This window comes from Cygnus atratus, chromosome 11 (genome assembly GCF_013377495.2).
Source record: "Cygnus atratus isolate AKBS03 ecotype Queensland, Australia chromosome 11, CAtr_DNAZoo_HiC_assembly, whole genome shotgun sequence".
NCBI lineage: Eukaryota > Metazoa > Chordata > Aves > Anseriformes > Anatidae > Cygnus > Cygnus atratus.
Genome location: NC_066372.1, coordinates 6943445 through 6961777, shown reverse-complemented (window position 1 = coordinate 6961777; position 18333 = coordinate 6943445). Strand labels below are relative to the sequence as shown.

Below are 18333 nucleotides of genomic sequence, written 5' to 3'. Positions count from 1 at the left end.
TACTAGTAGTCTAAGAGTACAAACAGTACTTAACTGTTGCTTAGTGGGAGGAGTCAATGGAGATAACATTGAAAAAAGCTATATAAAATCTGAATATATTTAACAGACATGTTGTCTGCTTCTTTTATTTGCTTCTATTATATTTTCACATGTAAACATAAGCAAAGTTATTTTTGTAGGGCAATTTGGCACTTCTCTATATGAAAATACATATAAATGCATACATTATCAAAGCAATACCATTGTGAGTTCAAGCATGTTACCTCAAATTGTACATTTCCTTAAAGGGAATAAAATATACACTTGACACTGTTTTAGCACTGGTTTGTTTGTTTAACTAATTGTTTCTTTACAGTTGCATTTGAGCCTGTCTCTGGCTTCTGGTGGAGAAGCATCAGATAAGGGTCAAGAAATGATAGCCATCCATTCTCTGAATTTACTGTTAAAAAGTATTGGAGCTACTCTAACAGATGTGGATGATCTTATTTTCAAGTAAGCTAATAAAGATTTTTCAAATTATTTCAATATTTTGAAAAAAAAAGCTAGAGTAAATGTTAATAAATAGGTCTGTGTTAAACTTTGCTGACTGACACTAGTATAAATGGGTAAAGCCTTTTAGGAATGGAGGGAAGATGTTGTTTGTGCTCCTTTTCCAGGGAATATGGCTTCTGGTTTATCTGAAGGAAAAAATAGACCGTTTAAAAGGAAGGAAGTGAGGAAGTGTGTCGTTAAATAATGCACAATACTTGTTTTTCAGACTTGCTTTCTTTCAAATTAAATACCAGTTCTACAAGAGAGACCAACTGATGAAGAGAGTTGTTAGACATTATAGTGAACAAGTAAGTTTTAGTCAAGCCTTTGTGACAACTTTTGAGTAACTATATTATAGAGTGAGGGAAATAGGAAAGAAAAGGTGAATAACTATAACGGCTACTAATTTTTTTTTAAGTTTATGGTACTGAAGTAGGAATCTGATGGCACATGACTGAAATGTAAATACAAAATCCTCCTGAAAATTTATTTAAGAATTTTGATTTAATTGCTTTTGTGTTCTGTCTACACTTTTTTTCACGACAGTATTCTGTAGTTTATCTGTGGATACACTGCATCTTTTGCCTAAGCCAGTCTTGATTGTAGTAGAAACACTCACTTGAGTGCTATAACACCTTGCTTGGGTAGTCAGTCAAAAAAATTTAGGAGCCTTGAATTCTAACATCGAACTGTGTAACAACCAATTAAGCTGTTCTTGTTTTTTCATTTTTTGTTGATTTTTGTTGTTTTTGTTTTTATTTAGTTCCTGAAACAGATGTATGTTCTTGTACTTGGGTTAGATGTTCTTGGAAATCCATTTGGCTTAATCAGAGGCTTGTCTGAGGGAGTTGAAGCTTTCTTTTATGAGCCTTTCCAGGTATGACCTTGTGATTATTCAAACATCTATGAATAGTAGGCTGATGCAATATACAAGTAGGATTGTAGTTTTTTGTGTCACTGTACTCTCCGCTGTTAAGAAAGCAATATATTTTTTTATGTTGACATTAGAGAAATGCCATATTCCAATGATTTCGTTCTCGTCAGTTTAAAGGAATTGCTAGTGCTTTCTTGATATAGTTTTCTTTTATTCATAATAAGCTTTGTTACCAGGGTGCTGTTCAAGGACCTGAAGAATTTGCTGAGGGCTTTGTCATTGGTGTTAGAAGTCTTCTTGGACACACAGTGGGTATGTTGTAATGTATAGTGGGTAAAATACTCTTTTAATAAAATAGGTTAACTCATGGATAACATCTGTTTTTCTTATTTGGGAAGGAAAGTTGTTTCTGAAAATATCTACATGGTAATTTTTTGACAAGAATTTATCAGATACTATTGCCTGTATTCATGTTACAGACCATCCATGTCTAAGTTACTTGAGAGCATCTAAATCTGTTTTGTAGAATTAGGAAGCAAACTGAGAAACTTGGTAAGTTTAACTGAATTTGTAACATGCTGTGGATGAAAAAAGAAATAATAATGGTCCCAAAATATCTGGAAAAGCCTGAGAAATGTGCTGAGGACCAGTTCTTGTTACAGTTCATTTAGTTTTTCATTCAGCTATGTGTTGCAGCTATTACAAAAAGTCAGATGCCATCCAATATGATATGTAATATATACTGAGCTGATTCAAGAGTCACCTTTTACTAAGTTTATGAACTTCAGGCCAATTTCTTCTCATGATCAACATGGTAGTCAGTCTGTGTAAATTAGTAATACCTAAATTCAATACAAAATGAAATCTCTGAGCCTTGTGGTTTGTTGTGTGTTTTCTGCTATTAAATTTACTTTGTGATCTGTTCCATCAGGTGGTGCAGCGGGGGTGGTGTCTAGGATCACTGGCTCTGTTGGGAAAGGCTTAGCTGCCATTACTATGGATAAAGAATATCAGCAGAAACGGAGGGAGGAAATGGGTCGTCAGCCAAAAGACTTTGGTGACAGCCTGGCCAAAGGAGGAAAAGGCTTGTTGCGGGTATGAATTTGAAGTTGAGTGTATTATGTGCCAACATGTTGTAATCCTTGCATATGATTTTTAAGCATGTGAGATTGATTATGTCTTATTTGGCTTTGTCAGTTCACAAGCTAAACAGAAGACAAAAACAGGAAGTCAGTTTATAGGAGACTCAATATCCTCAATATCATTTATCAGCATTAGGGTTTGAGGTAATGTAGTTCTTTTGACCAGCACAGGGAATTGAGGATAGGGTCTAAAAATGGGAAAGTTTCCTTTTTTTTTTTTTTTTCCCCCTCTGCTATCATTCCCTTATGGATCTGAAGTAAAAAGGAAATGTTTTTCTTTCTGATATTGAACTGCATTATTAAGTTTTAAAATGAAGGATGACAAAATTGGTTGCCTAGTTAAACCATAGCATTCCTATTTCTAAGCAGGAACTTAATTATCTTCTTTGTTCTAGGGTGTTGTTGGGGGTGTGACAGGCATAATCACTAAACCTGTAGAAGGTAAGCGCTAAGGTTGCACTGCACTGTGTAAAGATTTCTTTCAATATTTTAGGATTTATTAATTTTAAGCAATATCAGTCTAAGTGTGGTGGTGGTAAAGCATAGGGTAAAGCATTTTCTAATTCAAATATAACCTTATGCAGTGTTTTACTCAGATACACTTCTAGCTGTTATTTGCTTACTACCTTTTCACTCTTTGTATGCATTAGGGAATGATTGTCTATTTGATATATTTTGTAAGGCTTGCTGTAGTACCCAGTTTATTTTTTAAATAGAATAGAATAAAGATACTAAAAATGATTCTGCGATTCTTTGGAAAAAAATAGTAATTTTAAGAAGCACTAATTGAAAAAGCTTTGGATGTTATGACATGGGGACATGGGTTTAGTAATGGGACTCAGTAGGTCAGTTTGATGGTTGGACTCAGTCTTGAAGGTCTTTCCAACCTAAATGATTCTATGATTCTGTGACATTTTCTCCCTACAATATCGTACAATGTTCATGGCACATGTATATCAGGTGTTGAGCTAGTAGATTCTGGATACTACAGAAATAATGAACAACTAAAATAGTATGTTTATTGAAGATGACAGATGTCTTATCACTGTAGTTTATTTTGAGGGGACTCCAGAGGCTGGGGAAATATTAATAAAAAAATTTTTGGTTTAGTGCCTGAGAGCAGTATGAGTTTTGGTTAAGGCTGTTACTTCATCAGTATGATAGATGATGAAAAACACCCAAGAAAACAATACTTCATAGTTCACATCTAAGTGATTTAAATACTGGAAGTTAATTGTTGTGCTGTATTTCACCTGTGTTTTTTTATGTTGTTGGCAGATAATTTAAGGTGTAGTATTTAACTCACTGGTGGATGAAAACATGGGCTTTCTAAACACTCTTAGCTCTTCCATAGCTAAGTATTACCAGAAACATGGAGTTTTGAAGTAGAAATAATTAACTTCTGTTATGCATGTGCAACTTTGAGCCTTTGGATTATTTTATTGTTATTATTGACCTATAAAAACTGGTGATCCCCAGTCAGGGCCAAATGTGTGAGAAGAAGGATCTAGTTTGGCTGATGATTTAGGCTCAAAGGATTGTAGCAAATGGGGTTGTGTCAGGCTGGCAACCAGATGCTATTGGGGTTCCCCAGGGCTCCATTTTAGGGCCTGTTCTCTTCAATGTTTCTGTAAGTGGTCTGGACACAGGACTTGAATGCACTTTAAGTAGGTTTGCAGATGACACTAAATTAGGAAGATTCTGTACGAGTGATGGGGCTACCATGGATATATGTACCATCTGGAGGATGAGAGCTTGGAGAGCAGCCCCACAGAAAGGAATGTAGAGGTTTTGGTTCATCGTAAGTTGAATATGAGTCAACAGAGTGACCTGGCAGCCAAAAGGGCCAGTCATTTCCTGGGGTACATCAAACGCAGCATTGCTAACTGGTCAAGGGAAGTGATTGTCCCTCTCTGCTCTGTACTGGTGTGGCCTCACCTAGATTACCACATACGGTTTTGGCTGTCATAAGATTAGAAGAATGTAAAACTACTAGAGAGCATGCAAAGGAGGGCAGCAAAGATGGTTGAAGGTCTAGAGAGGAAGGCATGTGAGGAGCAGCTGAGGTCACTTGGTTTGTTCTGCCCAGAGAAGAAGAGACTGAGGGAAGGTGTCATGGCGGCCTGCAGCTCCCTGATGAGGGGAGCTGAGGGGCAGGCGCTGATCTCTTCTCTTTGGTGACAGCAACAGGACCTGAGGGAAGGGCATGGAGCTGCATCAGGGGAGGTTCAGGCTGGGTGTTAGGAAAAAGTTCTTCACTGAGAGGGTGGTCGAGCACTGGAACAAGCTCTCCAGGGAGTGGTTATGGCACCAAGCCCGCAAGAGTTCAAAAATAGTTTGGACAAGGATCTCGGATAGATGGTTTGATTTTTGAGTGCTCCTGCGGAATGCATGACTTCTTTGTAGAGCTTTTTAGTATGCAAACTATACATAATCAATTTCTATGGGCTGTTTTCAAGATAAAATGATTCTAATGCAGTTCAGAGCAGTAGTAGTTGAATTCTGTGGTTACTGGTTTCTGGCACATAATTAAAAATATCATTTTTTTCCTGTTTCTTTTAAAGGGGCTAAAAAGGAAGGTGCAGCTGGATTCTTCAAAGGAATTGGAAAGGGGCTTGTAGGAGTGGTAGCCCGCCCAACGGGTGGCATTGTAGATATGGCAAGCAGTACCTTCCAGGGAATTCAAAGGTAAAACGTCAAGAGGAAGTTTTGAAGAATTCTCCATATGTTATAAACTAGGTGCTGAAATGGTCCAGTAGTGACAGAAATTTGTTAAAGATGATTTGCAGTAGGATTATATAGGACTGAGAGTTACCTAGCAGCTGGTAATGAATGCATTTTATGATAATCTCTGGAAATTGTTGCTTCAGAATACATCTTGTAGTGTTACAGTCACATAAACAGTAACTAGCCCATTTTATCCTTTCGCTACCATCCCTTATGAAAACATAATTAAAGGATCATGTTTAAACCTTACTTCTGAGGTAATTTGTGTACTGCAGAATGCAAATGTTTAAATGTCATTTAAACTTACTGTAAAAAATCAACCGTTGAAATTCTGGGAGAAAATTTGACCATTTGAAATTCAGTTAACAGTAACTGGTGAAACTCAAATATATAGTAAGCTTATGAGAATATTGTTCCATTGTCTCTGGCAGGGTGGCAGAGTCAACAGAAGAAGTATCTAATCTTCGCCCTCCACGTCTCATTCACGAAGATGGCATTATCCGGCCGTATGACAGGGTGGAAGCTGAGGGTTATGATTTATTTGAGGTATGACTTACATTATAGTTTAAGTACTCTGATCTACAGGTTTCCTTAAAAGATTATAGAAATTAGGGAGAAAAAAAAGCTGCTCTGAAGGGAGATGGGATTAAGAATGCTTTGAAATATGTGGAAATATTAAGAAAAATGCGTTTGACACTCAGGTCAAATGTTTAGCTTGAAAAAAACAACCTAGTACCACTAAGTCTTCTTCATAAACTAAGCAACTCTTAAATAGGATGAATAGGGCTTGAATTAATTGGAATGTAATAGAATTACTGAAATTCCTGTAGTGTTTGGGTGGTATCAGCAGTTCAAAAAACTGCATGAGTTCTCAAAATACCACCTTTTGGTATTTATTATATTGTTCTTAGTGCTAATGTGTCATAGCTACAGGCATTACATAAACGTACTAGCCTGCTTCCACATCTGGATGTGGATAACATATGGAGGTTGAGTAACTGCTGGTTTTAAGTCCTAAGTAATCAGAATCCAGTTGAATTGCATTTCAACTTTCACTTTCTTAAAAACTGAAAATCTTTATCTTTTGCTAAGAAGTTAAAGTAACATTACTTTCCTCATTAATGATTTTAAAACTAAAACTTGCATAATTGCTGCTTCCTTCTTGATGTTCATTTTTTAATCCTTATTTCCCAGTCTATTTCTAATATTTCTCTTCTTTTTCTTTCTCTCCTGGCTTACGCAGCAAGAACTGGAATAAAGGAGTAAACATTTTCCACGTTTCCTCTTGATTTCCTTTATGGTCTTTTATCTGCCTTAATTATTTAGATTAAGGGCATGATTGCATTTAACATGTCCTCTCCCCACCGTTCATGTCTTTCCTGTGTAGCAGATAGTGTTTCATGTTGTCCAGGCTAGAAAATAAACAAAAAAAGAAACTTGAATATCTAAGGTAAGGTTAGATAAGTGAGAAAGATGAGAGAGAGGTTGTTTTTTCTCTTTTATATCTGTTTCATACTTAGCTCTTTATGAATGTCAGATGCTGAAGGCTCTTGGGGAAAAAATCATGGTAGGGTAGATGTTGAGTTCATTCATTTGTTAGCATTCTCTGTCTCTTAAAACTAGGGCTGTGGATGAAGGGAGAGAGCGATATTTCATATGTGCACTAAATTTACAGTAGTGATACAGAATAGAATTTTCTTCTGTGAAAATGTTTGCTTACATTTTCAAGATTATATGGAAATGTTGTTTCCAAAAGGACTCTAACAAAACTTTTCTTTTTATTTCTGTAATATGCCATAGCCCTGCCACTTAAACATTTAATGAACCTTATGACTTCAAGTAAACACTACTCCTGCTTCTATTTGAAATTTTATCAGTTAAAAAAAATTATATCCAGCTCAGTTGACTCTGGTTTCATTCACAGAATCTTAGGGCTTTTCTCTTTAACATACTTACATATCAACTGTTAACATGAATATGTACTATACTGTTAACATGAATTTATATTAAAACATATTTCTAAATCAAGTGATGACATAAATTTCATTTCTAACACAACACCTCAGAAATAACAAACTACGCTGAACAAGTTGTCTTGGGAGCCAATTAATTGCTTATCGTACACAAATAAAACTTCAAGCAGGCACATCTCTGCTGCTAATGCCTTTCTAGAATTTGCTGTTCAATAGTCAGCTTTTTTTCATTTAAAGTAGTTTAAAAAATGTAGGAAAATTATTTTACCTATTTAAATGAAATCCTCAGTGTCATATATTGAGCAAAACAAATTGCTTCATGTAATGAGAATTTTCTGTCTTTAACTTCTGTTATTCTTAGGTCTTGCTTGGCATATTTTTCAGTAATGCTGCACTTCCTGGTTGGTTGCACTGTATTTTTTCCATCTATCGAAAAGGAAGATGTAGCACAATTAGCACTGCAAATTGGATATTATGCATTTCCTGCACATCTAATATTTGTATTTTTCTTAGGTATAAATTATATCAGTAGTATAAATAGTTTCTTCTTTTCAGAAGTCAACTTTCTGAAAACAGCTTTTATTTTTAACCGATTTTGATTTTTATACTACAGCTTAGTGTTGGGAAGTTTTTGTTTTCTAATATAATTTCAAAACGAGATGGACCGTGTCTTACAGGAATAAGATAATTTACGAGAAGGATAGTTTATACACACTTGGAAATTTAATTGTCAATAAGTCAATTTATAGATGCTAGTTCTGTATATTTTTGATTCCTGTTTTGACCCAACATTACATGTAGTTTGACCATAATTCCCACTCTCTAATCTCTCATATTAACAGTACGCCACCCCTCTTCCCCTGTAAAAGAAGCTGAAGAATAAAATTCATAATAAGAATTATTTAGAAATGGAGAATTTTAACATATAAACCAGTCTGGATTCTTAATTCCTGTATTCTCTTGCATGCAAGGCTTCTGGATGCTTGCTGTCAGCCATACAAATACTGACCTAAAGATTATTCTCCTGCCTAAGCAGTTAAAATCATTTCAAATACCATTCTTACCACCCCTAAGTACTTCTGCGTTTTATCTTGATTGTGTATCATCTCTGATTTGGCCAGTGACTTCTGCCATATTAAATTGAGTAATCAATTGAAATTCATCTGAGAAAGCTCTGCTTCTAGCCTGCTGCTTTAGCCATACTAATAGCTCAGCTCAGGTCCATTTACAGTTGGTCATTTCTATCAAATTAAAGGTGACTTTCCCTTGGTGATTAGAATGTTGTTTCAATATCCCTTCTTTTCCAACCACCTTGCTTTTATACGTTATACATCATTAAATTCATGACTTTTCCATGGGGAAAATGATCTAAACTTCTTTAAAATGCTGTAATATTTTCATCAAAATAAAAACTTCTTATAAAGATGCTTGAATTTTAACAATGTTCTCAAATCATGAAGTAATTTGCATCAAGTGCCCTAACCCCCTTTTTACAAAACACACTGCCATAGCACACTGAATTTGTATCAGGAGTATTGATGCAGCTCTGACAAATACTGCATTGCTTAGGCGGAAAGCTCCATGGAAATTCTTACTTTAATAAAGTATTATGTATAAAATTTAAAAGTACTAGCAGGATGGTTTCTGAAGTTACAAAACCAGACTTCATCACCAAAGCTTGGAGTTTAAATAGAGGAATAACCTCTATTTTTGGTTGTTGGAAAATTCTGAATTAAAATGATTTTTAAAGTATCACATCTCTGGGGATCAAATCCAGGAAAACGTTGTGCTGTTGATTTAATCTGTAGAACATGAATCCACCTTTGAGCTTAAAGGTGTTTTTTGGGTTCTGTTGCAATGTATGATGATGCTTTAAAACATTTGTTAAACTTGTAAATATACAAAAATAAAATGCAAATATAAGTAAATGTTGAAGCTTCTTTAATTGATTTTGATGTAAGCTGGATTGACATCAGGTCCTTCCATTTTGGTTACTTGGTCTATATAGAGTTTTTAGCCTGCATGGTTGACCATAGGCAGATAAATGTGGAGTCAAGTCATAGATTCAGCTATGGAAATTAAGAAGGAAATGAATTTTTACAGGGAATAACTAAAAATATACTGATTTTATTTTCTCCTTCCTCCTTCATTTCAAGTATGTTCTCACAAGTTTGTCAGAAACAACTTGAGAGATTTACTTTTACACAGTGGCTGAATTCCCCAATAACAGAAGTAAACTGAAAACCAAAGGTCATTTTTACTTTGAAGATCATTGGACCAGTTTTGGGGCCTCCAGTTACAGACAGCTGATGGGATACTGTAAACCTGATGACGTTCTAGAAAATACTGTTCTTCAGTTAAATAGCATATACAGAATAAAAAATTAGTAAAAAAATACTTAGTGAAAAAATGTTGAAGAGCCTAAAAATAGCTGGGAAGCACTTTATTGTTTTGTTTGGAAGCATTTTTAAACCTCTGTTCATGGTTTATCATTTGTTATAGCTGACTAACAGAAACAGAGGACGAGTAGCTTGATCGACACTTTCATATACCTTCCTTACATACTTGAGATATCGAATAAGCATGTCTTTTCAATGCTTTAGAAGCATGACCCTTGAGGTACATTGGGTGTAACTTGGTTGTATATTTCTATAAGTCTGGGCCATGTGTTTATTCTCAAAAGGTATTGCCACAGGATTTTCACTCTTGATTCAAGTCTGCAGCATAGGATATACTAAATAAATAGGAATTATTAAACAATTAGCACAAAAAGAAAATTCAAGCTAGGTAAATAGCCTAATGACACTGCAATGTCATGTTCTCCCTTTTGAGGGGGAGGGAGCAGACCTTTCACTGACTCAGCTTCAGGAGTGAGAACACTGTGATTAGCCTGCTTTTAAAGAACCAGTTCAACTAGGTGACATTTAAAAAGGCTTTTGAATTGAAAACACCACTTTGACTTCTGTTTTTACGGTCTAAATGTTTTCATTTTCTGTTCCAGAAATTGCACATCAGAAAGTTGGAAGAAGAAACCTACCGATGTCACCGTGCACTTCCAAGAGGCAGAAGGGCAAACCTTATTGTTACCAATAGGTATTTAGCTTTGAAGGCCTCCTAAGGGCTTCTCTTCATTTCAGTTTCATGATCAGGCATCTGGCTAGTCTAAAGCGGTAGCTATTGTCTGCATATTTGCTTTCCTTATTGGTTTTCTTCATTTTATAATTTGTTTCCTTTATGGAAAATGTAAGATGACAATCAATGATGTTGATACAAGATGCTAGTTCAGGAAGCTATTTTAGTCGACGCTGAGGTCAGTGACTGTTTCATAATAGTGGAGGGAAATACTCCTTTTTCTGTTTCTGATGTTTCAAATTAGTTCGTGTTAAGTGTCTGTAGTCAAAACTATGTTTTTCTAATTCATGTGTGTTGTGGTTTAGCCCGGCTGGCAGCCAAACACCACACAGCCGTTCGCTCACCCTCCCCCCTCCCTCTCCGGGATGGGGGAGAGAAACGGGAAAGTGAAGTCTGTGAGTTGAGATAAAAACAGTTTATTAAGACAGGGAAAATAATAACAATAATAATAATAATAATAATAATAGTATTAATAGTAATAATGTGTACGAAATAAGTGATGCACAATGCAATTGCTCACCACCCGTTGACCGATGCCCAGCCTATCCCCGAGCAGCCGGCCCCCCACCCTGGCTAGCCACCCCTCTATATTGTTCAGCATGACGTCAGATGGTATGGAATACCCCTTTGGCCAGTTTGGGTCAGCTGTCCTGGGTCTGTCCCCTCCCAGCTCCTGCTGCATCCCTAGCCTGCTCGCTAGCAGGACAGAGCGAGAAGCTGAAAAGTCCTTGGCTTGGTGTAAGCACTGCTCTACAACAATTAAAACATCAGCATGTTATCAGCGCTCTTCTCATCCTAATCCAAAACATGGCACCCTGCCAGCTACTAGGAGGAAAATTAACTCTGTCCTAACTGAAACCAGGACACATGTGTACAGTCTCCTTAATTAAACGATACTCTTAAGTGAAGTCTTAGCTTTTCTTGTTCAAGTATGAACATAAGTATTAAACCCATCAGGCAGTATTTAGAATGTAAGTTGTTACTAGTCTTGGATGCAGTTTGACGACTCAAAACTTTGTAAATACATTTAGATAACAAGAAGGAGCCCGTAGTTTCTTCTCCATATCCCAGATGTCACCAATTTCTGCCCCTTGCCTGAATGTATGAGGTGAGCTAACCCATAATGAGACTCTGAGAGACATTCCACTTAAATTTGTTTTATAACAACTAGCACACTTCATAATTCATGCTGCACCAGAACAGGGTTTTTAAGATAAGTACTTAAGTCTTTTTATAATAGTTGGGTGGCTTAGTTTTTTGCAGCTTCAGCTAAATGTGCAATTCTGTTCTTATCCCAGTTGGGATAAGGGGCATGTTTAAAAGTTCTAGTTTAATTCCATTCAAAACTGCCCCTTGTTTTGGTCCTGGTGTGACAGCTAATGTTGGAGTTTTGAAATGTTAGAGGGATTGCTAGTTAGCAAATGTAACATGTAATTAGGACTGCCAGATGATCCATTTCTACTTTGCACTTGTTTCAATATATAGTTAGTATTCAATTTGCTGACTGCCCTGAAATGGTAGAGGCTGGCATTGTGGAAGAGATTTGAATTAATTGATGACCCTCTAGTATCCAATTCTAGAAAAATGTTTGGATTTGGAGAGATGGGTGAGTTTTGATTTAACTTGCCCTGTGCATACCGTGTGATAACAGATCACTATGAGTCCTAAGGACAAAATTATCATCTTAGTGTGTATATTAAAGAAATATTGTTCTACTGCTACTGAATTGGTAGTTTTGATCCACATAGAAAATGCCTTCTTGAGCATATTTCTGGGTTTCATTTCATTTTCTGACAAAGTTCTAGTCTCAGGGAGAAACTGTGTATTGACTTGTTTTTCTTCTGAACAGGAGAGTGATATATGTAAAGGAGGTTGAAATCTTAGGTCACTTAACTACAGAGTGGGATTACTTATTTGAAGACTTCGCATGCTGTCCCACCTATGAAGGAAGTGTTTTAAAAATAACTGTTTTGGTAAGAAAAGCTTTTTTAAAAAAATTTATTTATTTCATTTAACACTACTTATTTAGTGATCCAAAGATGCTTAGAGTTTGCTTAAGGGTTCTAACTGCTGACGTTGGAGCTATGAGGTAGGAGTTGCTTTGTATTTTTTGGAACTATGGATGGATTGGACAGAGACCACGCGGAAATCTAAACTGAAGTTGACATTCAAGCCATTTAAGTATCAGGTTCTGCATTCTTGTTTTATGAGTCACCTGAACTACATTTTTGTTCCCCTCTGCAACAGGATCAAAGGATGTTCCACAGGAAGGACAGTGTAGGTCATGAATGCGTAAAGGCAATTCAACTTCAGGATGAATCTACAGCAAGGGTATCTTCTTTCTTCTGTTTTCTTTCTCCTTATGATATTGTTAGTAGTTGTTGAAACTCAGCATGTCTAAAAAACCAGTAACATTCACAGACTAGTTACAGAATAGTGTGCTATGCCTGGGGACTGTTTAATTTGTTGTTGAAAATGAGTTTGACCAGGAGAACGAGATAAGATAGACTGAAGCATTCAAGAGAGTAAATGTGATAAGTTAACGTTAAAGCTGGCATCGTCTTATGCTTTGTGTATTATAACTCATTAATAGAAAATAGTTCAAATAATTAATGAGCTAGGTTAAGTTCATTCTAGTCTCTAGGAGTCAATGTACCTCTGAATTATGCCACCTCCTCATTATTTCAAGATGACTGAATTAACCCAGCAAGTGTACCTCTGTGTGAAATGAATGACAGGCTCCTTCCCCCCTTCTCACTCTCTGCCCATTTTCTCCTGTTTATTTCCAAATGTTTGCTCATGTTGATGCTGGAGAGGTTGATTTTTGAGTGTTTTTGCTTTATGTATGGCTGGGTTTCCTAGCTAACTCACACAAGCTAAACTAACAGTTTACATAAATTCCATGGTACTTAAACAACAGAAAAATCTACCTGGGTAACTGTATATCTTGTAGTTCTGTGTCAGAGTAGAAGAGATGATGAATTCTTCCCAATCCCCACAGTGGAGTAAAGTAATTCCACAGCATCTTGTAAGCACATGTGAAACAGTAGCTTGAGTAAATGGCAACTCAAAACTAGAATATGCCCAAATTCTTCCTATGAAGTTGATCAAGCCATCTAAAAGAACAGGTTAGACAGGGGACAAAAAAGTTGCTATTATTTGAATGTACTTCTTTACATACTGGAACAGTGTATATTACTGTTCCTTCACTATCTCCTGTCCGAAGAGTTTTTTTTAGCCTTCTCTTTTGGCATGTGTTCCAAATCATGCAGCTGGTTCGCTAGTGTAAATCCTTTCAACACAAACAAACAGCAACTACAAAAATGTAGGCAACACCAGAGAAATAAATTACTTCTTTCTGTTTCATTCTCTTCTAAAAAATTTTACTGTTTACTTACATATTTCTCTGCTGTTACACTGGCTTGTGTGTGTTAATAAATTTCTGTCTTCAAGTGTGTTGTGGTTTAGCCTGGCTGGCAGCCAAACACCACACAGCCGTTCGCTCACCCTCCCCCCTCCCTCTCCGGGATGGGGGAGAGAAACGGGAAAGTGAAGCCTGTGAGTTGAGATAAAGACAGTTTATTAAGACAGGGAAAATAATAACAATAATAATAATAATAATAATAATAGTATTAATAGTAATAATGTGTACGAAATAAGTGATGCACAATGCAATTGCTCACCACCCGTTGACCGATGCCCAGCCTATCCCCGAGCAGCCGGCCCCCCACCCTGGCTAGCCACCCCTCTATATTGTTCAGCATGACGTCAGATGGTATGGAATACCCCTTTGGCCAGTTGGGGTCAGCTGTCCTGGGTCTGTCCCCTCCCAGCTCCTGCTGCATCCCTAGCCTGCTCGCTAGCAGGACAGAGCGAGAAGCTGAAAAGTCCTTGGCTTGGTGTAAGCACTGCTCTACAACAATTAAAACATCAGCATGTTATCAGCGCTCTTCTCATCCTAATCCAAAACATGGCACCCTGCCAGCTACTAGGAGGAAAATTAACTCTGTCCTAACTGAAACCAGGACAAAGTGGAACACTAGCGCTTACCTTTTGTGGATTTCAATTGCATGAGTTTATTAGCATTACTCTTAATATTATATCTCCTTTCTTTGCATAGATCCCACTTAGAAAACTCTCCTAATTTGACAGGAAGTCACAAAAAAGTGTGCTTCACAGATAATTATCACTTCTTTTAAGACTTTGTGAAGCTCTTAGTGACAAAAACATGAAACAAATGTCTGCAAGATCAACTTAAGTTTATCTGTAGCTTCCTTGTTCTTTCTGTCCCGTATAAAAATAACATGGGTTTTGTTTGCTTGTTTTTTAGTCTTCTGAATCTTTCCCCAGTCTCCATGAGTTACCAGCAATCCATAAATGTTTGAAATGCTTCAAGTATACTCTGGTGCATGTTGTCTGTCCATCCAGCTTAACTTACTTTTTCTTCTCATATTCATTGTTACATAAATCAGTTTATCTTACTGAAATCAGGAGTAAAACTGCCTTCACAAGCATTTCCAACACTTAAGCTTTCTCTTAATGCCGGAGTTATTCAGGTAAAATGAGGCTGACCATCCAAACTACCCTAGTACTTGCCCCTCATGCCCCCGAGGCATTTACACGTGGCAGTGACGTTAATTTTCTTGGACTGGAGGTATATCATAATTTTAATATTATGGATATGTCCTATGCATAACATAAGTTTAATGTTAGGTAGTTGTGAAACCGATTTTTCTAACTATTGGACCAGTTTGTTTGGGTTGTTGCACTGCTTTGTTAGCTAAGTTGTTTCTAATTGTATCCTTATTATTTGCTTCTCTTCTAACGTATCCTTCAGTGGATTGCAACTATCTATATCTTCCTGTCGTTATCACGAATGATTCTGTTACATTTACAGATAATGATAATGAAAACCTGTTGGTTGGTTGGCCCGAACATAGTTCTTTTCATAGCCCTATCACCTCAGATTGAAACTTTTAGGTGTAGGCTCTCAGTATTTTATGTATTTTTAGAAGAGAAAATACTGCTAAATTTGATCTGATATTAACTTTTTTTTTTTTTTTCAAAATACCTTTGTTGTTTTGGTATTTAAATTTTCACTAGAAACAATATATAATGAAAGGAACAGGGGATGAAACGTGTTAGTTAGGACATCTACTACATTGGGATATATACTTGGTCAGTATATATCTATTTGAGAGGCCTTTGGTTCCATTTCTATTTATTGATTCTACTATATTTATTTGAGATGCCTTTGATTCTATTTATTTGTGAGGCCTTGGAAATTCAGCAAAAAGAGAGGGAACACATCCTTTCGTTGGTGTTAACAAATATTACATATAATGCAAAATGGCTATTTAAATGTTAACTGGTATTTTACAGTGCTTTTATGTTAGTACAGGTTGTAGTTCCTGGTTTTTGGGCTAGTATAGTGCTGGACCTTTAAACGGCCTGACTTTCAAAGCCTTCAGAGTGTATAGTATTGGAAAAGGCACTTGCTTATCTATTTAAGATCGCAGCCCTTGCATTGTGGTGCTACCTGAGGAAGGTTTATCTAGCTAAGTGTGAATAAAATTGTTAATGTGGCTACTTGAAAAATCTGAGCAGATTGACAACATCACTGAAGCTTTTTCTGTGTTGAATATTATGTAGGTGAGTCAGAAGCTGTGTATTTAACTTAAGGCACATAAACTAGCCAATGCATGTGTAGGTTTTGCTGTAGGTGGCAAACTTTAATCTTTGTAGTTTCAATATATTGTTTTGCAGAGCATTTGTTCTGCCATTGTGGAAGCCCAGGCAACAAGAAAACAACAGAAGCTGGTGAAGCAAGCATCACTGCAGTTGAAGAAACCACAAACGCTATCTTGATAATAACTGGATTTGTCGGGTTTGACCTTTGGTATGCAATCTTACACCTAAAATTGATTAGAAGCAACATGGAAACATTTTACAGAAACTGAAGCTAAAATATCTGAGGTCTTCCTTTGACATTAACAGCCATAAACACTTTATTTTAAGAACCTATGTGTCTTGCCAAAACTGTGGATTTAATTAACCTCAAATAAGCATCAAAGCCTAAAAATTACAACTTTTAGCTAAAGTTTTCCCACTCTAAAACTACCTTTTCTGCACTCTTTAATATCAGGATAAAATAGTTATATAATTTGCACTCTAATGTTAAGGTTTAGAAACAGGTTGTAGTAATCGTGGTTCTAGCATTTTGCTATCTGAAGTGCTTATGTTAGTGACTGATTGAAACAAAAACTTCTATTTTAAGCAGCATTCTGTTTAAATTAAGAAAGTGTATACAATTTAGCTACTTTAAGTTGTTCTGTGTCTGTTTAGTATCCTAAAAATAGTGCACTGGAGTAACATAAAAATGGCTAATGAATGAAATAGGTTATTGTTGTGTGGGGATGCTTACTTCGGAATGTTGTCATTTACACTGTAAATGAAAATCTGCACTTTAAAAATAGAAAATATTGTTTATCTGTCTTGAGTATATATATGATTTTGGTTATATCACTGTAGCTTAAAGACCTTCCCATGGAGGAACAGTACACTCTTGTACTGTGAGAATGTTGTGTGCCAAAAGCTTAAATCAAAATAGTTTGCAATATTTTAGTGTATAGCTATTTCACTGGAAGAGTGCCATCTAATTAAGCTAAAATATGCTTCTGATGTATTATTTTCTGTCGCAGTTTTTCTTTCTGAAGACCCTTAAAATACAGTTTAATAAGATACTTAAGCATATTCAGAACATTCCCTGTATATACTATGGTATGAGTAATCCTACGAACTTAATTGAGACAAATTCTGCAACACAAGGCTTACACACAAGTAGTTGGGTCAGGGACTATATGAGGAAATCAAATGGGTTTCAGTTCAGTGAACAGTAAACTAACAACACTTGCTGTCAGTCTTTGGCTCTCAAGTACAGAAAATGCTCTTACGTGTGCTTACTCTTACAAATTTGTTCTTTCCATCTTACTTCACTTGGAAACCATCAATGAATGATTTTTGTATTTTATTATTATTTCATTTTATACTAGATAATAATTACAGATATGAACTCAGAGTAAAACTGGCGATATTCTTGCATAGATCTATTCTGTAAGGGTAGCTATCATGAGAGCTAGGCCTGGATTTTTGAACTTTGTCCATAGTTAAGGGCTGTTGGATTCTATAAATGTGTTCTGAACTTGTACCTTTTCATTAGATATCTTTCGGAGAGTATCTGCAGCCGTGATTTTATTGCTCTTGTATGCATGTGGTTATTAATCCTGTTCAGTCCAAGGGGAATAAATGTGGTACAACCTTTGTCTGTAATATCACCTATGTTCTGGAAAGCTCTGCTTAAACATTGAGATTAGCAGCCTAGGTTGTATGTATTTCAAGCCTTGTGTTTAAAAAGTATATATATTGACAATAAATTTTTATATGCAATTATTTGTGGAATTGTTTTTAATGATGGTGCTTTTGAAATACATTCTGTTCTCTTGGTTTGCTGTGTTTCAGTGTCACAATATGGGGGAAAAAAAAAGGAATATTAATGTTCCTCATGAGCTATCTGCAGCCCTGTGCTTCCTTCAGTTTGGTGTCTGGCATTTAAGGGATGGTTCTGTATGTATTGTCTTTTAATCCTAGCTGAAAGTAGATTTCAATTCTGTGTATCTGTGTGTTTACGATGTGCCATTTTTGAGATGGAGAATTGAAGCTTAAAACAGTTCTGATGACACATTTCTTGCTCTGGTCTTCTGCTTGCTTCAGTTGTTTACTTTTTTGAGTTCTCAAGAGTAGATTCTTTTTCTCTCTGTATTTCACTGTAGGTACAGTGAAATAGCTTTCTGTTTAAAGCAGTTTGAAGAAGCAGTAGGGTTTTAAAGAAGAACTTTTGATTTTGAAATGCTTGCCTTTGCAGTTTGTGTTGCTAGCTGAGTTTGAAGTGGTAGAT

At 36.2% G+C, this 18333-nt stretch overlaps 1 protein-coding gene across 1 annotated transcript in view; it reads left to right on the top strand.

Annotated features, from left to right (window-relative positions):
- The window catches only part of VPS13C (vacuolar protein sorting 13 homolog C), an 89720-nt gene extending 71924 nt beyond the window's left edge, over positions 1 to 17796 (top strand). Inside the window, exons 72-84 of the mRNA XM_050712971.1 lie at positions 356 to 492; positions 758 to 839; positions 1295 to 1408; positions 1642 to 1717; positions 2337 to 2500; positions 2943 to 2988; positions 5112 to 5235; positions 5706 to 5820; positions 10249 to 10340; positions 12229 to 12352; positions 12627 to 12710; positions 16146 to 16278; positions 17081 to 17796. Coding sequence (XP_050568928.1) covers positions 356 to 492; positions 758 to 839; positions 1295 to 1408; positions 1642 to 1717; positions 2337 to 2500; positions 2943 to 2988; positions 5112 to 5235; positions 5706 to 5820; positions 10249 to 10340; positions 12229 to 12352; positions 12627 to 12710; positions 16146 to 16247 — 1260 coding nt within the window. The 3' untranslated portion in view covers positions 16248 to 16278; positions 17081 to 17796. The remainder of the gene's footprint in view (positions 1 to 355; positions 493 to 757; positions 840 to 1294; positions 1409 to 1641; positions 1718 to 2336; positions 2501 to 2942; positions 2989 to 5111; positions 5236 to 5705; positions 5821 to 10248; positions 10341 to 12228; positions 12353 to 12626; positions 12711 to 16145; positions 16279 to 17080) is intronic.
- The last annotated feature ends 537 nt before the right edge of the window (positions 17797 to 18333 follow it).